This window comes from Rhinoderma darwinii, chromosome 1 (genome assembly GCF_050947455.1).
Source record: "Rhinoderma darwinii isolate aRhiDar2 chromosome 1, aRhiDar2.hap1, whole genome shotgun sequence".
Lineage (NCBI taxonomy): Eukaryota > Metazoa > Chordata > Amphibia > Anura > Rhinodermatidae > Rhinoderma > Rhinoderma darwinii.
The window spans coordinates 588,598,987-588,619,331 of record NC_134687.1 but is presented as its reverse complement, the minus strand read 5'-3'; the positions used below and the strand labels follow the sequence as shown (position 1 = coordinate 588,619,331).

Below are 20,345 nucleotides of genomic sequence, written 5' to 3'. Positions count from 1 at the left end.
AGGCATGAACACTGCGGATTTTATGCAACACATTTTATTGTGGAATATCCGCAGCGTATTACAGTCGCAGCAGAGAGGATGAGATTTGAACAAATTTCATCCGCACGCTGCAAAAATAATGGACCTGCAGTGTGGCTTTTTAAGCCGCAGCATGTCAATTTATTCTGTGGAATCGCTGCTCCTCTGTTGCGGAAATGCTGCGGTTCTGCCGCAAAAATCACACATGAGAAAAAAAAAAAGGCACTTTTTTAAATTTATAAAAAAGTTTAGACTTACCCCGTCCGTAGACCTGGTGACGCGATCCTCTATTCTTAGCGCAGCCCGGCCTCCTGTCATGACGTTTCATCCCATGTGACTGCTGCAGCGGTCACATGGTCTACAGCGTCATCCCAGGAGGCGGGGCTACGTTCAGAAGAGAGAGATGCGTCACCAGGACTACGGCCGGGGTAAGTCTAAACTTTTTTTTCCCTGCAGGATTCCCGCAGCGGACACGCCTCACCAAACCTGAGCCACTATTTGGTGCGGTTTTGCTGTCGGAATTCCCTGCGGCTACCGGGGCGGATAAGCTGTGTAGTTTTACTCAGCATATACGCCTAGTGTGTCCCTTATGATGTCGCTCCTGGAGCTGCTGCCGGTCTCTAAATAGGCAGTTGGTCCAGTAGAATTTGGAATTATTTCTTTTTGTGAACCAGCTTAAAAAAATACAAAACTTTTGTGTTAGGGCCTGTTCACATCACCGTTCGCTTCCATTCCGGGGTTCCGTCTGAGGTTTCCGTCGGGTGAACCCCGCAACGGAAAGTGAAAGTGACAGCACAGCTTCTGTTTCCGTCAGCAAACCATTAGCGATGTTTCCGTCACCATTGAGATCAATAGTGACTGAAACGGAAGCTGTGCTGTCACTTTCACTTTCCGTTGCGGGGTTCACCCGACAGAAACCTCAGACGGAACCCCGGAGCGGAAGCGAACGGTGATGTGAACAGGCCCTAACACAAAAGTTTTGTATTTTTTTAAGCTGGTTCACAAAAAAAAATAATTTCAAATTCTACTGGACCAACTGTCTATTTAGAGACCGGCAGCAGCTCCAGGAGCGACATCATAAGGGACACACTAGGCAGATATGCTGAGTAAAACTACACAGCTTATCCGCCCCGGTAGCCGCAGGGAATTCTGCCAGCAAAACCGCACCAAATAGTGGCGCAGGTTTCGTGAGGTATGTCCGCTGCGGGAATCCTGCAGGGAAAAAAAAGTTTAGACTTGCCCCGGCCGTAGTCCTGGTGACGCATCTCTCTCTTCTGAACGTAGCCCCGCCTCCTGGGATGACGCTGTAGACCATGTGACCGCTGCAGCAGTCACATGGTATGAAACGTCATGACAGGAGGCGGGGCTGCGCTAAGAATAGAGGATCGCGTCACCAGGACTACGGCTGGGGCAAGTCTAAACTTTTTTAGAAATGTAAAAAAGTACCTTTTTTTTTTTTCTCATGTGTGATTTTTGCGGCAGAACCGCAGCATTTCCGCAACAGAGGAGCGGCGATTCCACAGAATAAATTGACATGCTGCGGCTTAGAAAGCCAAAAGCCACAGTGCAGGTCCCTGTTTTTTGCAGCGTGTGGATGACATTTGTTCAAATCTCATCCACTCGGCTGCGACTGTAATACGCTGCGGATTTTCCACAATAAAATGTGTTGCATAAAATCCGCAGTGTTCATGCCTAGTGTGTTCCTACCCTAAGGCCGGATTTACACAAGCGTGTGCTACTTGCGCGCGCAAAAACGTGGCGTTTTGTGCATGCAAAAGCTCCATAACAGCTCCGTGTGTCAGCAGCGTATGATGCGCGGCTGTGTGATTTTCGCGCAGCCGCCATCATTATGACACTGTTTGTAGCACGTGGTGCTTTTCTGTTTTCATTCATAGTTTATACTGCTGCGGAAGTGCTGGGCGGGATTTTCATGCACCCATTGACTTCAATGGGTGCGTGATGTCCGAACAATGCACAAATATCGGACATGTCGTGAGTTTTACGCAGCGGACACACGGACTCAGGCTGCGTGAAAATCACTGACAGTCTGCACAGCCCCATGGAGTAACATAGGTCCGTGCGAGGCGCGTGAAAATCACGCACGTTGCACGGATGTATTACACGTTCGTTTGCCAGCAGGTAATTAGACTGTGCGCCGCTGTCCTGGCTGTTCTTCCCAGTTGATTGGTCGCTGTACTTTTGGTGCGTGCGCAACGCATCCCTCTCGGCGGCGGGCACGAGCGGGTTGCTTTCCGGCGTGTCCGGTCGTTCGCGCGTGAGCGCGCGTTTGCGGTAACGAGCGCGCCGGTGCGCGCTTGCGGTCGTTCGCGCGCAGTGTTTCGTGGCGGTGTTAGATGAGAGGGGGGCCCGCAGCTCACGGCGGTGTTTGACGAGAGGGGGGCCCGCAGCTCACGACACTGCTTTGGTGAAAAGAACAGGCCCCATTGCAGGGGCCTGTTTTTTTCTACCAAAGGCAAGTCGCGGCAGTTGCCGGGCCCCCCTTTCAATTAAGTTTGGCCGGGCCCCCTACAGTAGTACCCCTAATACCCCCCTGATGGCGGCCCTGTCTGCAGGCCCCTGATGAATTGCGGCAGATAACACTGACAGCAAGGAAACGCGTAGGGCAAGCTCTGAGACCGACTGGTATTAGTCACCAGCCCTTATAAGGGCTTAGCAGCCAGCAGCTGAAGCGACGAGCACAGACTGGCTTGCATCCTTACACAGCACAGCTATTTAGCCTTAGGGTATGTGCACACACACTAATTACGTCCGTAATTGACGGACGTATTTCGGCCGCAAGTACCGGACCGAACACAGTGCAGGGAGCCGGGCTCTTAGCATCATACTTATGTACGATGCTAGGAGTCCCTGCCTCGCTGCAGGACAACTGTCCCGTACTGTAATCATGTTTTCAGTATGGGACAGTTGTCCTGCAGCGAGGCAGGGACTCCTAGCATCGTACATAACTATGATGCTAGGAGCCCGGCTCCCTGCACTGTGTTCGGTCCGGTACTTGCGGCCGAAATACGTCCGTCAATTACGGACGTAATTAGTGTGTGTGCACATAGCCTTAGAATAATACATAGATGCAGCAATCAGAGAGCTCTCTATCGGCATCTACTGGGCTTACACAGCACAGCTATTTAGCCTTAGAATAATACATAGATGCAGCAGAAAGCTCTCTATCGGCAACTACTGGGCTAAATTAATATACCAACGGGGGAATCCCCAAGGTATCTAACCGGTTTATGGTAGCACTATTTGGATAAATAAAATTATAAAATATCAATAAAAAGATTATAAATAAAAATATATAAAAATAACAAGATCGAAAAATAGAAAAATCCATAATAGCAATAAACTATTGGAAACCAGCTCCACATCCGGTTGTAACAAATTTATGAGTTAATTTATATATATACCTCAGATCTCCAGCAGGTCATAGAGCTAATAGTGGCAATGTTAGTGCATTCACACTTGTACTAAGCAATGACATTACTGCAGTCTGCACTGTGTATCAAACAGAAGCAGGTTGCATTTTGAATAAAATACAGTGATATCCGTCACATTACAGTATATATCCCTAAAGACATAAACCAGTGACAGATTATACAGTGACTACAGTACGGGTGAGTGCCCCATTTTCATTTCTTTCATCTATATTATACTACAAGACCGTCTGTTTTTATGCTGAGCACCGCCCGAATTTTGCTTAAAGAGGCTCTGTCACCAGATTTTGCAACCCCTATCTGCTATTGCAGCAGATCGGCGCTGCAATGTAGATTACAGTAACGTTTTTATTTTTTAAAAACGAGCATTTTTGGCCAAGTTATGACCATTTTTGTATTTATGCAAATGAGGCTTGCAAAAGTCCAAGTGGGCGTGTTTAAAGTAAAAGTCCAACTGCGTGTATTATGTGCGTACATCGGGGCGTTTTTACTACTTTTACTAGCTCTTCAGAACGCCCAGCTTCTGGCAGTGCAGACACACAGCGTGTTCTCGAGAGATCACGCTGTGACGTCACTCACAGGTCCTGCATCGTGTCGGACGAGCGAGGACACATCGGCACCAGAGGCTACAATTGATTCTGCAGCAGCATCAGCGTTTGCAGGTAAGTCGATGTAGCTACTTACCTGCAAACGCTGATGCTGCTGCAGAATCAACTGTAGCCTCTGGTGCCGATGTGGCCGACACGATGCAGGACCTGGGGCAGGAAGTGAGTGACGTCACAGATCTGCACTGCCAGAAGCTGGGCGTTCTGAAGAGAAGTGGATGATACTTCTCGTCAGAACGCCCAGCTAGTAAAAGAAGTAAACACGCCCAGATGTATGCACATAATACACGCCCAGTTGGACTTTTACTTTAAACACGCCCACTTGGACTTTTGCAAGCCTCATTTGCATAAATACAAAAATGGTCATAACTTGGCCAAAAATGCTCGTTTTTAAAAAATAAAAACGTTACTGTAATCTACATTGCAGCGCCTATCTGCTGCAATAGCAGATAGGGGTTGCAAAATCTGGTGACAGAGCCTCTTTAAATGAGAAAAACCCTGATTCCACTTGCATCTATCTGCCTGTTCCATGCTGTGAGGATTGAGAGTGGTGCCGACTTCCTTCTACTGTGAGTGACTACAGTACTGATTAGAGGCAGAATAAACATTTCTCAGATTCTAGTTGTTCTTTTTCTCTTTTTTTCTCCATCCGGTCAAGACCTCTATGATGACTTCTCCCGGCCACAGCCCATTTCTGCAGTTTGCAACTCAGATGTATTCAGCTTCTCACTGTTCAAACATTTCTGCATCTATAAACAAATATAAAGTTATCATGGTGCCAGACACTTAAATATAATAGCACCATACACTGTACCTCTAATTATGATAGCACCATACACTGTCCCTGATTATAATAGCACCATACACTCCACGTCTAATTATAATAGCACCATACACTGTTTCACACGCACGCACGCACGCACGCACGCACACACACACACACACACACCCCCCGTGCCCCCTGTAGATAGTGCCCCCATAGAGCCCCATGTAGATGGTGCCCTACATAGATCCCCCTGTAGATAGTGACCCCCATAGAGCCCCTGCAGATAGTGCCCCACATACAGCCCACTGTAGATAGTGCCCACATATAGCCACCCCCCCTGTAGATGGTGCCCCACATGTAGCCCCCCAAGTAGATAGTGCCCCACATATAGCCCACCCCTGTAGATAGTGCCCTACATATGTCTCCCCTATAAATAGTGCTCCACATATAGCCCACCCCTGTATATAGTGCCTCACATATAGCTCCCCCTATAGTGCTCCATATATAACCTACCCCTGTATATAGCCCCCCTGTAGATATAGCCCACCCCTGTATATAGTGTCCAACAAATAGCCCACCCCTGTAGATAGTGCCTTACATATATCTCAATCTATAATTAGTGCTGCACATATATCCCACCTCTGTATATAGTGCCTCACATATAGCCCAACCCTGTATATTGCCCCCCTGTAGATAGAGCCGACCTCTGTATATAGCCCTCCTGTAGATAGAGCCGACCTCTGTATATAGCATCCCCTGAAGATAGAGCCTGCCCTCTGTAGATAGAGCCCCCCCTGTAGATAGTGCCCTACATAGATCCCCCTGTAGATAGTGACCCCCATAGAGCCCCTGCAGATAGTGCCCCACATACAGCCCACTGTAGATAGTGTCCCACATATAGCCACCCCTGTAGATAATGCCCACATATAGCCACTCCCCCTGTAGATAGTGCCCCACATGTAGCCCCCCAAGTAGATAGTGCCCCACATATAGCCCACCCCTGCAGATAGTGCCCTACATATGTCTCCCCCTATAAATAGTGCTCCACATATAGCCCACCCCTGTATATAGTGCCTCACATATAGCTCCCCCTATAGTGATCCATATATAACCTACCCCTGTATATAGCCCCCCTGTAGATATAGCCCACCCCTGTATATAGTGTCCAACATATAGCCCACCCCTGTAGATAGTGCCTTACATATATCTCAATCTATAATTAGTGCTGCACATATAGCCCACCTCTGTATATAGTGCCTCACATATAGCCCAACCCTGTATATTGCCCCCCTGTAGATAGAGCCAACCTCTGTATATAGCCCTCCTGTAGATAGAGCCGACCTCTGTATATAGCATCCCCTGAAGATAGAGCCTGCCCTCTGTAGATAGAGCCCCCCCTGTAGATAGTGCCCTACATAGATCCCCCTGTAGATAGTGACCCCCATAGTGCCCCTGCAGATAGTGCCCCACATACAGCCCACTGTAGATAGTGTCCCACATATAGCCACCCCTGTAGATAGTGCCCACATATAGCCACCCCCCTGTAGATAGTGCCCCACATGTAGCCCCCAAGTAGATAGTGCCCCACATATAGCCCACCCCTGCAGATAGTGCCCTATATATGTCTCCCCCTATAAATAGTGCTCCACATATAGCCCACCCCTGTATATAGTGCCTCACATATAGCTCCCCCTATAGTGCTCCATATATAACCTACCCCTGTATATAGCCCCCCTGTAGATATAGCCCACCACTGTATATAGTGTCCAACATATAGCCCACCCCTGTAGATAGTGCCTTACATATATCTCAACCTATAATTAGTGCTGCACATATAGCCCACCTCTGTATATAGTGCCTCACATATAGCCCAACCCTGTATATTGCCCCCCTGTAGATAGAGCCGACCTCTGTATATAGCCCTCCTGTAGATAGAGCCGACCTCTGTATATAGCATCCCCTGAAGATAGAGCCTGCCCTCTGTAGATAGAGCCCCCCCTGTAGATAATGTCACTTACATTTTCATTAGTATAAAAAAACCAAAACTTTACATACTCACCTTAATCCTGTTCCCGCGCCATCCGGTGTCATTGCAGACCTGCTCTCTTCTGACATCCTCGCGCCGCTTACGTCTATGAAAGGTGTTGATTGGCAGGGCACTATGACTTGCCCTGTCAATCAGCGCCTTTCAACGATGCAAGCAGCGCAAAGAGGTAATCTCGCCGCTTCAGTAGTTGAAAGGCGCTGAATGGCCGGGCACAGAACGTACCCAGCCGTTCATCGCCTACAGTGCAGGAGGGGGTGGCGGCGGCTGGTTTCAGTGGTGTCGCCGCCCCTCAGAGAGGCAGCAGGCCGCCATCATGGATGGTGCGCTCCTGGTGCCCCCCCTAGCTACGCCCCGGGTAAAGTGTGGAGAAGCTATAACTTTTTTGCTGAGTAGTTCGATTAGATATGATTAGATCTTTACATGTAAGCCTTTAGCAAAAAATGCAATAATGCTCATGTGTATACATGTTACATTATTATATAGAGCACAGATTCTATTCTATTTTGTTGGGACCGAAAAAGCCCTGTCCATCCTGGCCATCTGGTTCGTCAGGAATGGGCAATACAACTCTGCACAACACTTAACTGACTCTGCAACATTACAAGAAGGGAGGTCTGAGTTAATTGTATAAACAGTATGCAGTCAGCTCTTTAGCTCCTCCTAGTGGTGACTGATGTCAGCCAAAAAGTTATCTTTTATCTCTCTGACTTTACAAGGTATTTGGAGCTCTGTTTCTGAAAAACACACAAAGTGCTAAAAAAAAGTATGCAGAATTAATCAGCACAGGATTTTGGACTTATTTATAATAAAAAATGGTGGACATTCAAGCTCTATTTACATAAACCAGGAAAACCTCATCAACTTTCATGGAATAAGTACTACTTTATGTTTAGCAAACTTCCAGTGTTGTATAACCTAAATAATTGCTGAAATTACCCATTTGCATCATTATTAAATAAACCTAATATATTTAATTCTCCAATTTAATGTGTTTCCATAGGCTGTCAACAAACCAAAACAAAGGTCTCACTTGAAAAATCTTCTGATATTAACTTGTTGCGACCTGATGTGAAAATCCATTTGTCCGGGCTTCGGAATGATTACTGTAAGTTCCTGTAAGTCATACTTTATTATTACATATTTATTATCACTGTTGCATAGTTGCCAACATTTATTATTTTATTTGAATACAAGGAGAATTGTAAAAGAAAAATATTGTTTTATTATATTTTTAAGTGTTATTTAAAAGCAATTTTTTTGTTTTTAAAAATGTCTGCAAGGACTTTTTTCGGCTGCTATTTTTGTGCGAGACGCATGTGACTGCAACTTGACATTTTTTTTTGTCCTGATCTTATAAAGACTTGTCACACACAAGTCTCGCATGAGTAGCAGTCGCACGCATTTTACATTGCTGTCTATGGAAAGCATGTCGCATGCAACTTGCGACCCAAAATACAGCAACGTGATCACATAGGCGGTCATTAGCTACGATGTTGCAAGTGACAAGGCGATTTTATTATCATGGCACATATGTTGCCCTGTAGCTTTAGCATTAGGCAACAGCTTCACAGCAACTTTCCCATGACAGCGGTAACACGTCCAAAGATCGCTGTTGCATCGCAGGTAATGAAAGTCAACATGGCCGCCACACTACAGTCGCAAAAAATCCAAACCCACTGGACTACTTGTGAATGTGGTGTCGCTGTTGCTGCAACTTGACCACATTCACTTACATTACTGCTATGTAAGCTGCGCGACACAGTGATCTATGGATGCGGCTAAAATCGCAGTCTAGCCCTAGCCTCACTCCTGTGTCATTCTGTTTTAATTGTACGACTACAACCTATAAAATAAGTAAAATTAATTACTGGTTGTATTGATATTTCGTTCACTTGATTAGTAAATTTACTGCCTGATTAGAACGATTAAAAGTTGATTTTATTAATAGAGTATTAAAATTTGGCTCATATAGCCCAATTCAACATATGTACAGGCTCAGACAGGCGGTCAGGGATAGGAGATGGTCTATTGAAATTTCTATTTGCAGACCAGAATCTCCTCTTATATTATACAGCCCTGAAAGCCACTTGCTGAAAATGATTGTTCCAGCCCAACAGGCTCACAGCATGTGGTCAAAGAGAAAGGGTCTATCAACAGTCCTGTTAGCAGGGTTGTAATCAATTGTTCAGCAAGTGGTCTCAGAGCTGGACTATATTAAAGGAGATATCGGTCTGCTAACAGGACTGTTGATAGATCCTTTCTCTTTGACCACATGCTGTGAGCCTGTTGGGCTGGAACAATCATTTTCAGCAAGTGGCTTTCATTATCAGGACACTGTAGTAATGTTAGGGTTTGTGTATGAGGCTGCACATAGCGATATATCTATATCGCTAGTGCAGTGTAAATGAATGGAGAGGAGTGCATGATGTCGATTGGTCAGCGTCATGCACTCCTCTGTACAACGCCCTGGTCAAAAGTGAAAGTATGCCCACTTGGGCATTAAGAAAGCTCATTAGCATAAACCAAAATCGCTCCTAACGTTGTGAAAAAAGATCGTTTTTTTAAATAAAAAGCATTACTGTCACCTACATTACAGCGCCGATCTCCTTATATAGGAGACAGGGCACTTATAATGTGGTGACAGAGCCTCTTTAAATAAACTGCACTGTGACTCCACTAACATATATCTGTTTTTGGTTTTAGATCTAAACCTGTTGGACTGGAATTCAGACAATCTTGTTGCCTTAGGATTAAAATCATCTGCATATATTTGGAATACGGAAAACAATAGCATAGCCCAAACCATTCTCTTATATTCTCCATCAACTTATGTTTCATCAGTATCATGGATAAGTGCTGGCTCAAGTCTGGCAGTTGGCACAAGCAATGGGGAAGTTCAGGTACTTTTTTTCTTCATAACCTTTAGTTTGGGAGATGAATGTATGATTTTATGTATATTTGTAATGCTTGTAGCTATGTTTTTTAATATGCAGTTTTTATGGTTGCCTTAAAACTTGTGTCCTGGCATACTGTCAGGTATAGTGATATATAGTTTTCACCCGGTTTCCAGGGAGGAAGGCTAAATATAGGGTACAGGTGCAGCAATAAAATAAGTACAGTACAATGTAAGTGAATGGGGTTTTAGTAAACTCCATTCACATGCTGTAGAAAAAAAAATCAGCATGGATTTGAGAACATTCTGCAGATCTTAAAATTTGCAGAATACCTTATATCTCCCAAATGCCTACTGTATTTTTGCCACTAATTATACTCATTGCATGGTAAAATCCATGGCCAGATATATGCACATTTTGGAGAATTTTTATTGAGTGTGAACATGGCCATATAGTTTCTTCTATTAACTTGCGAAATAATTGTGCCAAATCTGGAGAAAAGGACCCGAATCTCAGTGAGTAATGAAATAATGGACTTTCAGTGTTTTATAGCTCTGGGACATTGAAACACAGAAGAGACTCAGGAACATGCTCGGACACATGTCTGTAGTGGGCGCTTTAAGCTGGAATCAATATATTGTAAGCAGGTAAGGAGAGGCATGCAATTCACTGGAGAAGAAATAGATAATCTAGGAAAACTATTGTAAAGTAGTGTAAGATACTGATGCTCATGCTAACTGGTGTTTTCTTTACATGACAGACAAAGGAGGGTGCATCAGTTGTTATTTGAACATATAGAAAAATACCATATTATTGGCCCCGTGACCAATACATTTCTTACAGACACATGCGTGGGATTTAAAACTGGCCACAGCTTTATTAAATTACAATGTTTTAACCTGAAAACAATATGCCAGTCGCAACGAACGCTGTGGGCACGAAAAGAACCCAGCATAACAAGTCTCTAACTGCGAGATGAACCTAGGTCTAACTCTCCAAATGATCAAGAAATCTGTCCTCAGACTACTGGGAAAACAGCTACTTATTTTCAGACGTTTTTTATGCCACTCCCGTTTTTGGAGCTGTTTTTAATAGTCTATGAGAAACGGCTCCAAAAACGTCCTAAGAAGTGTCCTGCACTTCTTTTTAAAACAGCCGCGTAAAAAAAACGGGCAATCGGCACAGTACACCGTTTTTCCCATTGAAATCAATGGGCAGATATTTGGAGGCGTTCTGCTTCTGATTTTTCGGCCGTTTTTTGGGCGCTTACGGACAGAAAAACGGCCGAAAATAGGCCGTGTGAACATACTCTAAGGTAGTTGTGGCTCGACTGTCTCTTTAACTCCCATAAGCTTCAATGGAGATGGCCACACACATGTGCGCCCACCTATCCTATACTTAGTTGCAATAGGTGGTTAGTCGGTATCTGGTTCCCAAAAGAGGAATAGGAGCCCACAGAAAATGTTAAAGAAATGGTGGTGACCTGTTACATGGGCTGTTGAGATATTTTTTTTTTTTACACAAAACAAACTTATGATAAGGCAGAGAAGGCAACACACAGGTGGAGTATAATAGTATAATATATAGTAAAAATTCTAAAATACATAATCATATCTCTCCAATTTACCCCAAATGCCTAGTTCTCATAAGATTTTTATAAATGCATATTTTATTGAAACATAACCATCATTTCTGTATCACCCAGTGGCTCCAGGCTCGGTCATATACACCATCACGATGTCCGTATGGCAGAACACCATATCGGAACTCTACGTCACAAACAAGGCATTTCTAGTCTAAAGTGGTCACCATCAGAAAAGCACTTAGCAAGTGGATCAAGTGATGGGCTTCTCAATATCTGGTCCTATGATCCAGGATACTCCAAGAATAGCATACCACTACAGAGCATAGTGCACCCCACTGCTGTCAAGGTAACATATGCTATTGTATTGCCCTCAGTCTGGTCATAAACCAGGAGGAGATGCCTTTAAAAGTCTGTGTACTGTTATTGACTCAAGACATTACTAGTTTTACTGGGTGCTGCCAGCAGAGATCGGCATAACAGCATGGGACTAGAAAGTAAATGGGTACTATAATACACTATTAAATGTCTTTGGGGACTAAAAGGCAGTCCTTCAACAGCTTTTATTCTGACTGTCACATTGAAAATAGGCTGTTGGCGAAATGTGCCAAAAATGTCTTTGGGCAGCTTTAGCGTCTGAGGAAACAGTAATGTGCCTATTAGCAGATACATGTACACCCTGGGATACACACACTTTCTACATAGTTACTTTACTGTAATATTATTGCCACCCTTGAAGAAAACACTAAACCATAGCAATAATGTTGGAGGAAAAACATTGACTTTACTCTTCTATTCATTAAGGTATTTACACATTGTCTTGGTTTATCTTTATCAGGCTATGAACTGGTGTCCATGGCTCTCAGACACTCTTGCTGTAGGAGGTGGAATGAGCGATGGGAACATACGTATTTGGGATACAAATAATGGGAAAATCACAAACTCAACAAACACAAACTCACAGGTAAACAAGTTTGTAGTAAGATGTGTATTACCAACAAGAAAAGCACATTTATTAGTCGTTACGTTAAAGGGTTTCTGCCATCACGTCAATGGCTATATCTTAGTCAGTTTACTATATGATGGATTATACGCTATATGGAAAGGAAACAATTGATTTTCAAGAGCGTTTTCTCTACTCAAGAGACAATTCTATTATGCGGTGTTGCTTACTCCTGACTGGGCTAGTGTTCCCTCTGCAGACACAGCTCAATTAAATCCTGACAATACTGTCTATTATGAGGATAGTATTAAGCAATATGTATGTTTGATTTAGCCTAACATAATGTATAAACTAGCCTATTTGGCAGGGGTGCATCTGGGATTACATCCTAGGGGGTGTTGAAAAGTAGCAGAATAGCGTGCCATGGCAATTTTTGCTGCTTTCTTTAGTCCCTCCCCTCACCACTTCCTTAAATATGTAAACCACACCATCAGCACAACCAGGAAAATTAAAGTGGAAAATAGAAACACCTAATAATACGGTCAAGAAAAGGCGTACACTCACTTTATCAGTCAGGGTCAAGTGTACACTAGGCCAAAGCAAGCAAGACTATAACCCGTTATACCGCCATACAGTGACCATATAATGGTTAAATAGCAGTTCTTCACTGGTAGTCTGCAGAGTATTATCACGCATACGGTGAACATATGGTGGTCAGATACCAATTTTATATTGGCGCTCTTCAGAGTATTATCACCCTGCGAACTATACAAGAGAATACGGCGTTGATTACACGCAGTTACAGGCAGAATACATAACAATTAAAGAGGATTTATCAGCTCTCCTGACATGTCTGTTTAATTAATGACCCCTAGACCAGACCCCATAAACTAATACAGAATCCAGATCAGAACCCCTAAATGAATCAGATTTTAGACAAGACCCCTAAACTTATACAGCCCTCTAGAACATTACACCCTAAATTATATAGACCCTAGATCAGATCCCTAAATTGACCAGATAGACCCCAGGTAAGACCAACTACACATCCGAAATCAATCAGACACCAGACCAAAGAAAAAAAAAAAAAAGTAGCTATTCAGACCCCTGATCAGACGTTTATACTCACCACTCCCCGCTCTTCAGCTCCAGGTGCCGCTTGACGCACACTACGTCCTGATGCTGTCCAGTGTTAGGTTGTTGTGTTTACTATCACACACTATGTCCTGGTGCTGAATGCCATCAGGACTCAGAACGATGACTCCAAGATCTGTAGAGGAGTGAGGAAGGTAAGTATAATAGGAATTAGGTGGGATTCAGACGACAGGGTTTCCCGGCCGGGTGCCGGCCATTCATAAATCGGCCGGCACCCGGCTGCATTAGGAATAATAGACCCCTAATGGGGCTATTCACACGACCGACTTTTTGACGGCCGGGAAAACCGGCCGTCAAAAAGTAGGACATGCTCTATTTTCGGCTGGGTGCCCGGCCGCCCGGCTCCCATAGAAGTCTATGGGGCCGGGTAATACACGGCCATCACCGGAATGTGTCCCGAGTGACGGCCGGGTCTACCGTCGCTCGCGCACTCTCTCTCCTCCTCCTCATAGTGCAGAGTGCATGTGAGGAGGAGGAGGAGGGTCTTTTATTGCTCGCTGTAGGAGTCGGAATCCCCAATCCCCGGCCGGAGAAGTGCGTGACTGCACTGTCCATATATGGACACAGCGAAGTCACTCACTTCTGCAGCGGAATCCCCGACTCTATGGCCGGGGATTCCGCTACAGGAGAAGTGCGTGACTACACTGTCCATATATGGACACAGCGAAGTCACGCACTTCTGCAACGGAATCCCCGACTCTATGGCCGGGGATGCCGCTACAGGAGAAGTGAGTGACTACACTGTCCATATATGGACACAGCGAAGTCACGCACTTCTGCAGCGGAATCCCCGACTCTATGGCCGGGGATTCCGCTACAGGAGAAGTGCGTGACTACACTGTCCATATATGGACACAGCGAAGTCACGCACTTCTGCAGCGGAATCCCCGACTCTATGGCCGGGGATGCCGCTACAGGAGAAGTGAGTGACTACACTGTCCATATATGGACACAGCGAAGTCACGCACTTCTGCAGCGGAATCCCCGACTCTATGGCCGGGGATTCCACTACAGGAGAAGTGCGTGACTACACTGTCCATATATGGAAACAGCGAAGTCATTCACTTCTGCAGCGGAATCCCCGACTCTATGGCCGGGGATTCCGCTACAGGAGAAGTGAGTGACTACACTGTCCATATATGGACACAGCGAAGTCACTCACTTCTGCAGCGGAATCCCCGACTCTATGGCCGGGGATTCCACTACAGGAGAAGTGAGTGACTACACTGTCCATATATGGACACAGTGACGTCACTCACTTCTGAAGCGGAATTCCCGACCTGTGGCAGAGAATTCCTCTTCAGGAGAAGTCAGTGACTACACTGTCCATATATGGACATTGAAGTCAGTGACTTCTCCTGGAAGGGGGGGGGGGATGGGTGCAACCTACAGGGGGCTGTGTGGCATCACCTACAGGGGACTTGGTGGCAATACCTACAGGGGGCTGGGTGCCATCCCCTACAGGGGGCAGGGTGGCATCACCTACAGGGGGCAGGGTGGCATCACCTACAGGGGGAAGGGTGGCATCACCTACAGGGGGCAGGGTGGGTGGCATCACCTACAGGGGGCTGGATGGCATCGCCTACAGGGGGCAGGGTGGCATCGCCTACAGGGGGCAGGGTGGCATCGCCTACAGGGGGCAGGGTGGCATCTCCTACAGGGGGCTGTGTGGCATTGCCTACAGGGGGCTGTGTGGCATCGCCTACAGATGGCTGTGTGGCATCGCCTACAGGGCGCTGGGTGGCATCACGTACAGGGGGCTTGGTGGCATCACCTACAGGGGGCTTGGTGGCATCACCTACAGGGGGCTTGGTGGCATTACCTACAGGGGACTTGGTGGCATTACCTACAGGGGACTTGGTGGCATTACCTACAGGGGGCTGGGTGGCATTACCTAGAGGGGCTGGGTGGCATTACCTACAGGGGGCTGGGTGGCATTACCTACAGGGAGCTGGGTGGCATTACCTACAGGGGGCTGGGTGGCATCACCTACAGGGAGCTGGGTGGCATCACCTACAGGGGGCTGTGTGGCATCACCTACAGGGGGCTGTGTGGCATCACCTTCAGGGGGCTGTGTGGCATTACCTACAGGGGGCTGGGTGGCATTACCTACCAGGGGGGCTGTGGCATTATCTACAAAGGACTGTGTGTGGCAACAAATTTAAATGAAATTCATCCGATTTTAAAACGGACAGGGAAAAAAACGGATGCAAATCGGGTCCAAATCGGCCGGTAAAACGGCAACTCGGCCCGGAACGGAATCGGAACGGATGCAAACCGGCCGGGAAAATCGGCCAAAAACGGCCGATTTTCCTGGCCAACACTCGGACCCTGTCGTGTGAATGAGGCCTTAACCTCTACCAATTGGTTAAATCCAATAGATTGCGTGCAATTAAAAAATTGGCACAGTGGTCTGGGGAAGGGGGGAGTGATTGCCCCCATCGCCCCCCCCTAAATCCGCCCCTGATATTAGGGAACTTTAATTGAAGGTGCAGTATAAATCTAGAATAAACAAGAGTTATAAGAATTTAGTGATAATTATTTTATAACTTCAAGCTCTATCCTGTTTTTATATTTAGTTTTATACAATAGATCAAGGGGGGGGGGGAGGAAGTGGCGCTCCTCTAAGGTGATAACGTTATGTGCATCGCATACACTTAAGTATCTTTGAAATTAGACACACCTAGTGCAGTTGTGCTGAAATAGGCACAACACTACTGCATTACATCCGTGAGTCTATATGGTGGTAGTGGTAACAGGCTGCCATTCACTGCGATGATTCCCAGGTCAGGGATGTAGAAATCATATGGATAAAAGAAGGAAAAAACTTGCAGTGTTCTGATCACGGCGCCTGGCTGGTAAGTATCATGAGGATGTGAAATATTGTAAAGTCATTTATTGGTGCAGACTACGTGTTTCGGGACCAAACTGGTCTCTTCATCAGATCAAAATCATACATAATCCAAAAAAGATATGATTTTGACCTGATGAACCGACCAGTTCGGTCCTGAAACGCGTAGTCTGTACCATTAAATAACTTTACAATATTTCACGTCCTCATGATACTTACTAGCAAGGTGCCGTGACCAGAACACAAATTTTTTCCTCCTTTTATCCATACTAGTTTATACAAGGGTTTCTTCTTCTTTTAAATTCTTTTCTTTTCCATATTTTTCTGGATCAGATCTGCTCCATCCTTTGGCTGCCAGATACAAGAGAACTAGTCACTGGTCACGGATGTCCAAGAAACCAAATGACTGTTTGGAATTACCCATCTTTAGTGAAAGTTACTGATATTAATGGTGAGTAGAATTAAAGCTAAACACTGAAGATTTCCTGACAATTCCTTATAACCTGTTTAAACATAGTAACCAATCCTGTATTCCCTGATACCGGGGACAGTCAGTTGGGAGGCGACCACACTCACGAGATCATGACTTTTATCTCAGGTGTATGGACAGCTTCAGTTTTCCCCAAAATGAAGAAAATTATCATTAACATAAATAAATAATTTATTTTATTAAATAAATATATATATCTAATATAGCTGCGTCATAGCACAACTTTCTAAGTTCTTGCTATGCAGTAATAGCGGAGCTGAGGAAATATCCCTGCATATCTAGCAGTAGTACGGCAAAGCTGGTTGACAACCCTGTGGTAGATGTATTGATAGGCAAATTTGCTTTCTTTTAAATGCCTGCATGTAAATTATTAACAGTATGGAGTCTACATGGCAATGCGTATATTTATATATTAAATGTGTATTAATATAAATGTCTAACTGCGGCATGATTCAGTGTTATATTCTGTATTTACAGGGCACACAGGAAGAGTCTTGCATCTTGCATTAAGTCCAGGTCACAAGAGAATCTTTTCTGTAGCAGCAAATGATACATCTTTTATATGGAAATACAGCAAATAAAGACTGAGCTAAAGAAGAACAGAAAAGAATCACATCACTAGAAACATTTATATTGTTTACTTTGCAAACAATGTAAATATATGAATATCATTGCTGTCAAGCCATGGATCGCATCTGGCGGGCGGCAAGTAAAACAACTAAGTTCTCTTAAACTACAGTAATTTACCTAATAAGTGACAGATTGTTGAAATCAGCGAGTTAATCTCTTCTTTATGCTGCCCTCAGAAGGGCAGCATAAATATATAAATATATGACAGATCTGGTTTAAAGGGGTTTTCATGGGAGTTTTCAAATGTTGCAGCAGGGTAGGGGAGGGTATAAAATAATAAACTAACAGCTACTCACCGTTTAAAACGATCTTGTTCCAGCGCTGGCACCCTGTTCATCGCCGCTCCGTTCCTGGACACTCATGTAGCGGTCACGTGCCGTTTATTGGTCACAAGCCGCTGCAGCCAATCGCTGGCCTTAGCGATCACAAACCGTTCATTAGAGCATCACCGGTGAGGCCAGGGACAGGGATTGGCTGCAATGGCACTTGATGGATGAACGGCGCATAACAGCTGCAGGACCTGCCGTCATATGAGCGAGAGGGAACCCAATGTCAGTCCTGGAAAAGGGGGGAGTTTAAAAGGGTGAATACCTGACATTTTATACCCTCTCCCACCGTCCTGCAAAATTTGAAAACTCCCGGATAACCCTTTTAAGTGTATGGGTCAGTGTCAGACTGGGGTTCCTTGGGCTCACCAGAGAAAATGTTTCTAAGGACCCACTCTCAATTTATACAGAACATGTGCCCAACATTATTGTTGTCATTGCACAACAGAACAAGTCATCAATAATGTCTAACAGGTTATTTGTGACCCATAAGAAATAGACCTTGGTGGCAAGAGATTGGCACCACAGTCACCTCCAAATGAGGTTGTCTTCTTATGGACCTTTATGGCACATTATATAGTCAAAGCCTGGGCCAACTGAAGGATCTTCTGGTCTTTTGGTGAGCCAGTTCAACCCCAGCTCCCTCAACCACCCAGGCACCTGTGTATATATTTAGATGGTCTCGTCATTGGGGAGCAGTATCAGAACAGATGAGGCGAACTGCATTGGAGACAATTGGTAGCAAGATAGAAGGGTGAACAAAAATCATTGTGACGGTAACATAAAATAATAAAACGTAATGTTTTTTATTTACTTTGGAGGATATTCTTTGATAATCCTATTGTATTGTAAAACTTAATCTATAATAAAAATAATACAAAAGTACAGATGACTGCATTTACCCTGTGTCCACATGTCTAGCCAAACTTATGCTCAAAAGTTAATCTGGAAATGTTTTAGGTAATAAAATTACTGGTAGATATTGCATGATTACATAGTATAAAGTTTATAGAAGAAATATTAATAATTTATTTTATGATATTTATGTTATTTTGTGTTTATTTTTATGTTTAAAGAAATTGCAATTTGTTAATATGCTAAAACAGAGTATGAAGTGTCATTATTTCTACGTGTCATTCTGTTTATTCCATATGAATGATGGTTGTGCCCTTCTAAAGTATATTACAGTCCTAATAAATCTAAGTTGTGATACAGGTGAGGGGACACCAAAGCAAAGATTAAAATAGGGCTGATTAACACCACCACACCCCTGATAACCTGAGACAGGAGGACTTGGTGCTTGTTAACCCCCCATTTCCATGCCATTCTTGATTTAATTCCCTACACCCTTGTTTGCTAATGTTGTAGGGCCTGTGTAGAGAGTATCCAGATCATTTACACAGGAAAATAGTTTGGAAGATTGAAAAAATTACAAAGTCCATCATGTTCAACCTATTATCGTTGTGTTGATCCAAAGCAGGGGTAGGCAACCTTGATGAAACAGAGATCTAATGTAGGTAGTGCAATGTATTAGAAAAAAAATAAAATATGACAGTCGGACCTTCAAGTCCCCTAGTGGGAAAAAATAAATGTTTGAAAACATAATAAAAGTTTCAAGTAATAAAATAAAAAACAATCGCCCTGTTCCCTTATCAAGTCCTTTATTATTGAAAAAAATAATAAACCATACGTATTTGGTATCGCCGCGACCGTAATGAGCTGAGGTATAAAAATAATATATTATTTATTGCACACAGTGACCAGCGTAAAAAAACAACTTAAAAAACTGTTTTTTAATGTTTTTTGGTCACTTTGCCCTACAAATATTGGAATAAAAAGTGATCAAAAAGTCGCACGTATCCAAAAATGGTACCTACAAAAATTATAGCTCGACTCGCAAAAAACAAGCCCTCATACAGCTCCGTCGACGAAAAAGTTAAAAAGTTATGGTTCTCACAATTTGGCAACAGAAAAAGTAATTTTATTGTGCAAAACTTTGTAAAACATAAAAAAGTGCTATATATTAGGTGTCGCCGGAATCGTACTGACCCGCAGAATAAAGTTAACATGTAATTTATAACGCATGGTGAACGCGGTATAAAAAAAAACTAAAATAACTATGCCAGAATTGCGGTTTTTTGGTTACTTGGCCTCCCAAAATATTGAATAAAAGGTGATCAAAAAGTCGCATGTACCCCAAAATGGTACCAATCGTAACTACAGCTCGTCCCACAACAAAAAAGCCCTCATACCACTACATCTATGAAACAATAAAATTAGTTAAGGCTCCAATAAGTCAGGAAATAAAAAATATGCAGTTGTGCTGCCCGAGGGGAACATTTCTTCTGTTTCAAGAGGCGATTTATCCAGGCCCTAAAATTAGGGAACCAGGAAGGGGAGGGCCCAAACATATCCGCTGGAAGTGATGGTGCCTGTATTATACCAGGACAACACTTTCCCAGCAAAATTCCCCAAACTGCAATGGTGCAGAGTGTGGATCAAAAGGGGCATAAGAAAGGACGCCATATATCAGTGCGTCACTGGCCTGTGCAGAAAGGATTGCTTCACAGCGTAACACACATCTATGGA

At 44.2% G+C, this 20,345-nt stretch overlaps 1 protein-coding gene across 1 annotated transcript in view; it reads left to right on the top strand.

The window, feature by feature from the left end:
• CDC20B (cell division cycle 20B) overlaps positions 1 to 18,701 on the top strand; it is a 54,242-nt gene extending 35,541 nt beyond the window's left edge. The window contains exons 6-12 of the mRNA XM_075854927.1: positions 7,886 to 7,990; positions 9,589 to 9,785; positions 10,332 to 10,426; positions 11,485 to 11,710; positions 12,200 to 12,325; positions 16,644 to 16,761; positions 17,278 to 18,701. Coding sequence (XP_075711042.1) covers positions 7,886 to 7,990; positions 9,589 to 9,785; positions 10,332 to 10,426; positions 11,485 to 11,710; positions 12,200 to 12,325; positions 16,644 to 16,761; positions 17,278 to 17,381 — 971 coding nt within the window. The 3' untranslated portion in view covers positions 17,382 to 18,701. The remainder of the gene's footprint in view (positions 1 to 7,885; positions 7,991 to 9,588; positions 9,786 to 10,331; positions 10,427 to 11,484; positions 11,711 to 12,199; positions 12,326 to 16,643; positions 16,762 to 17,277) is intronic.
• Positions 18,702 to 20,345: the final 1,644 nt, after the last annotated feature.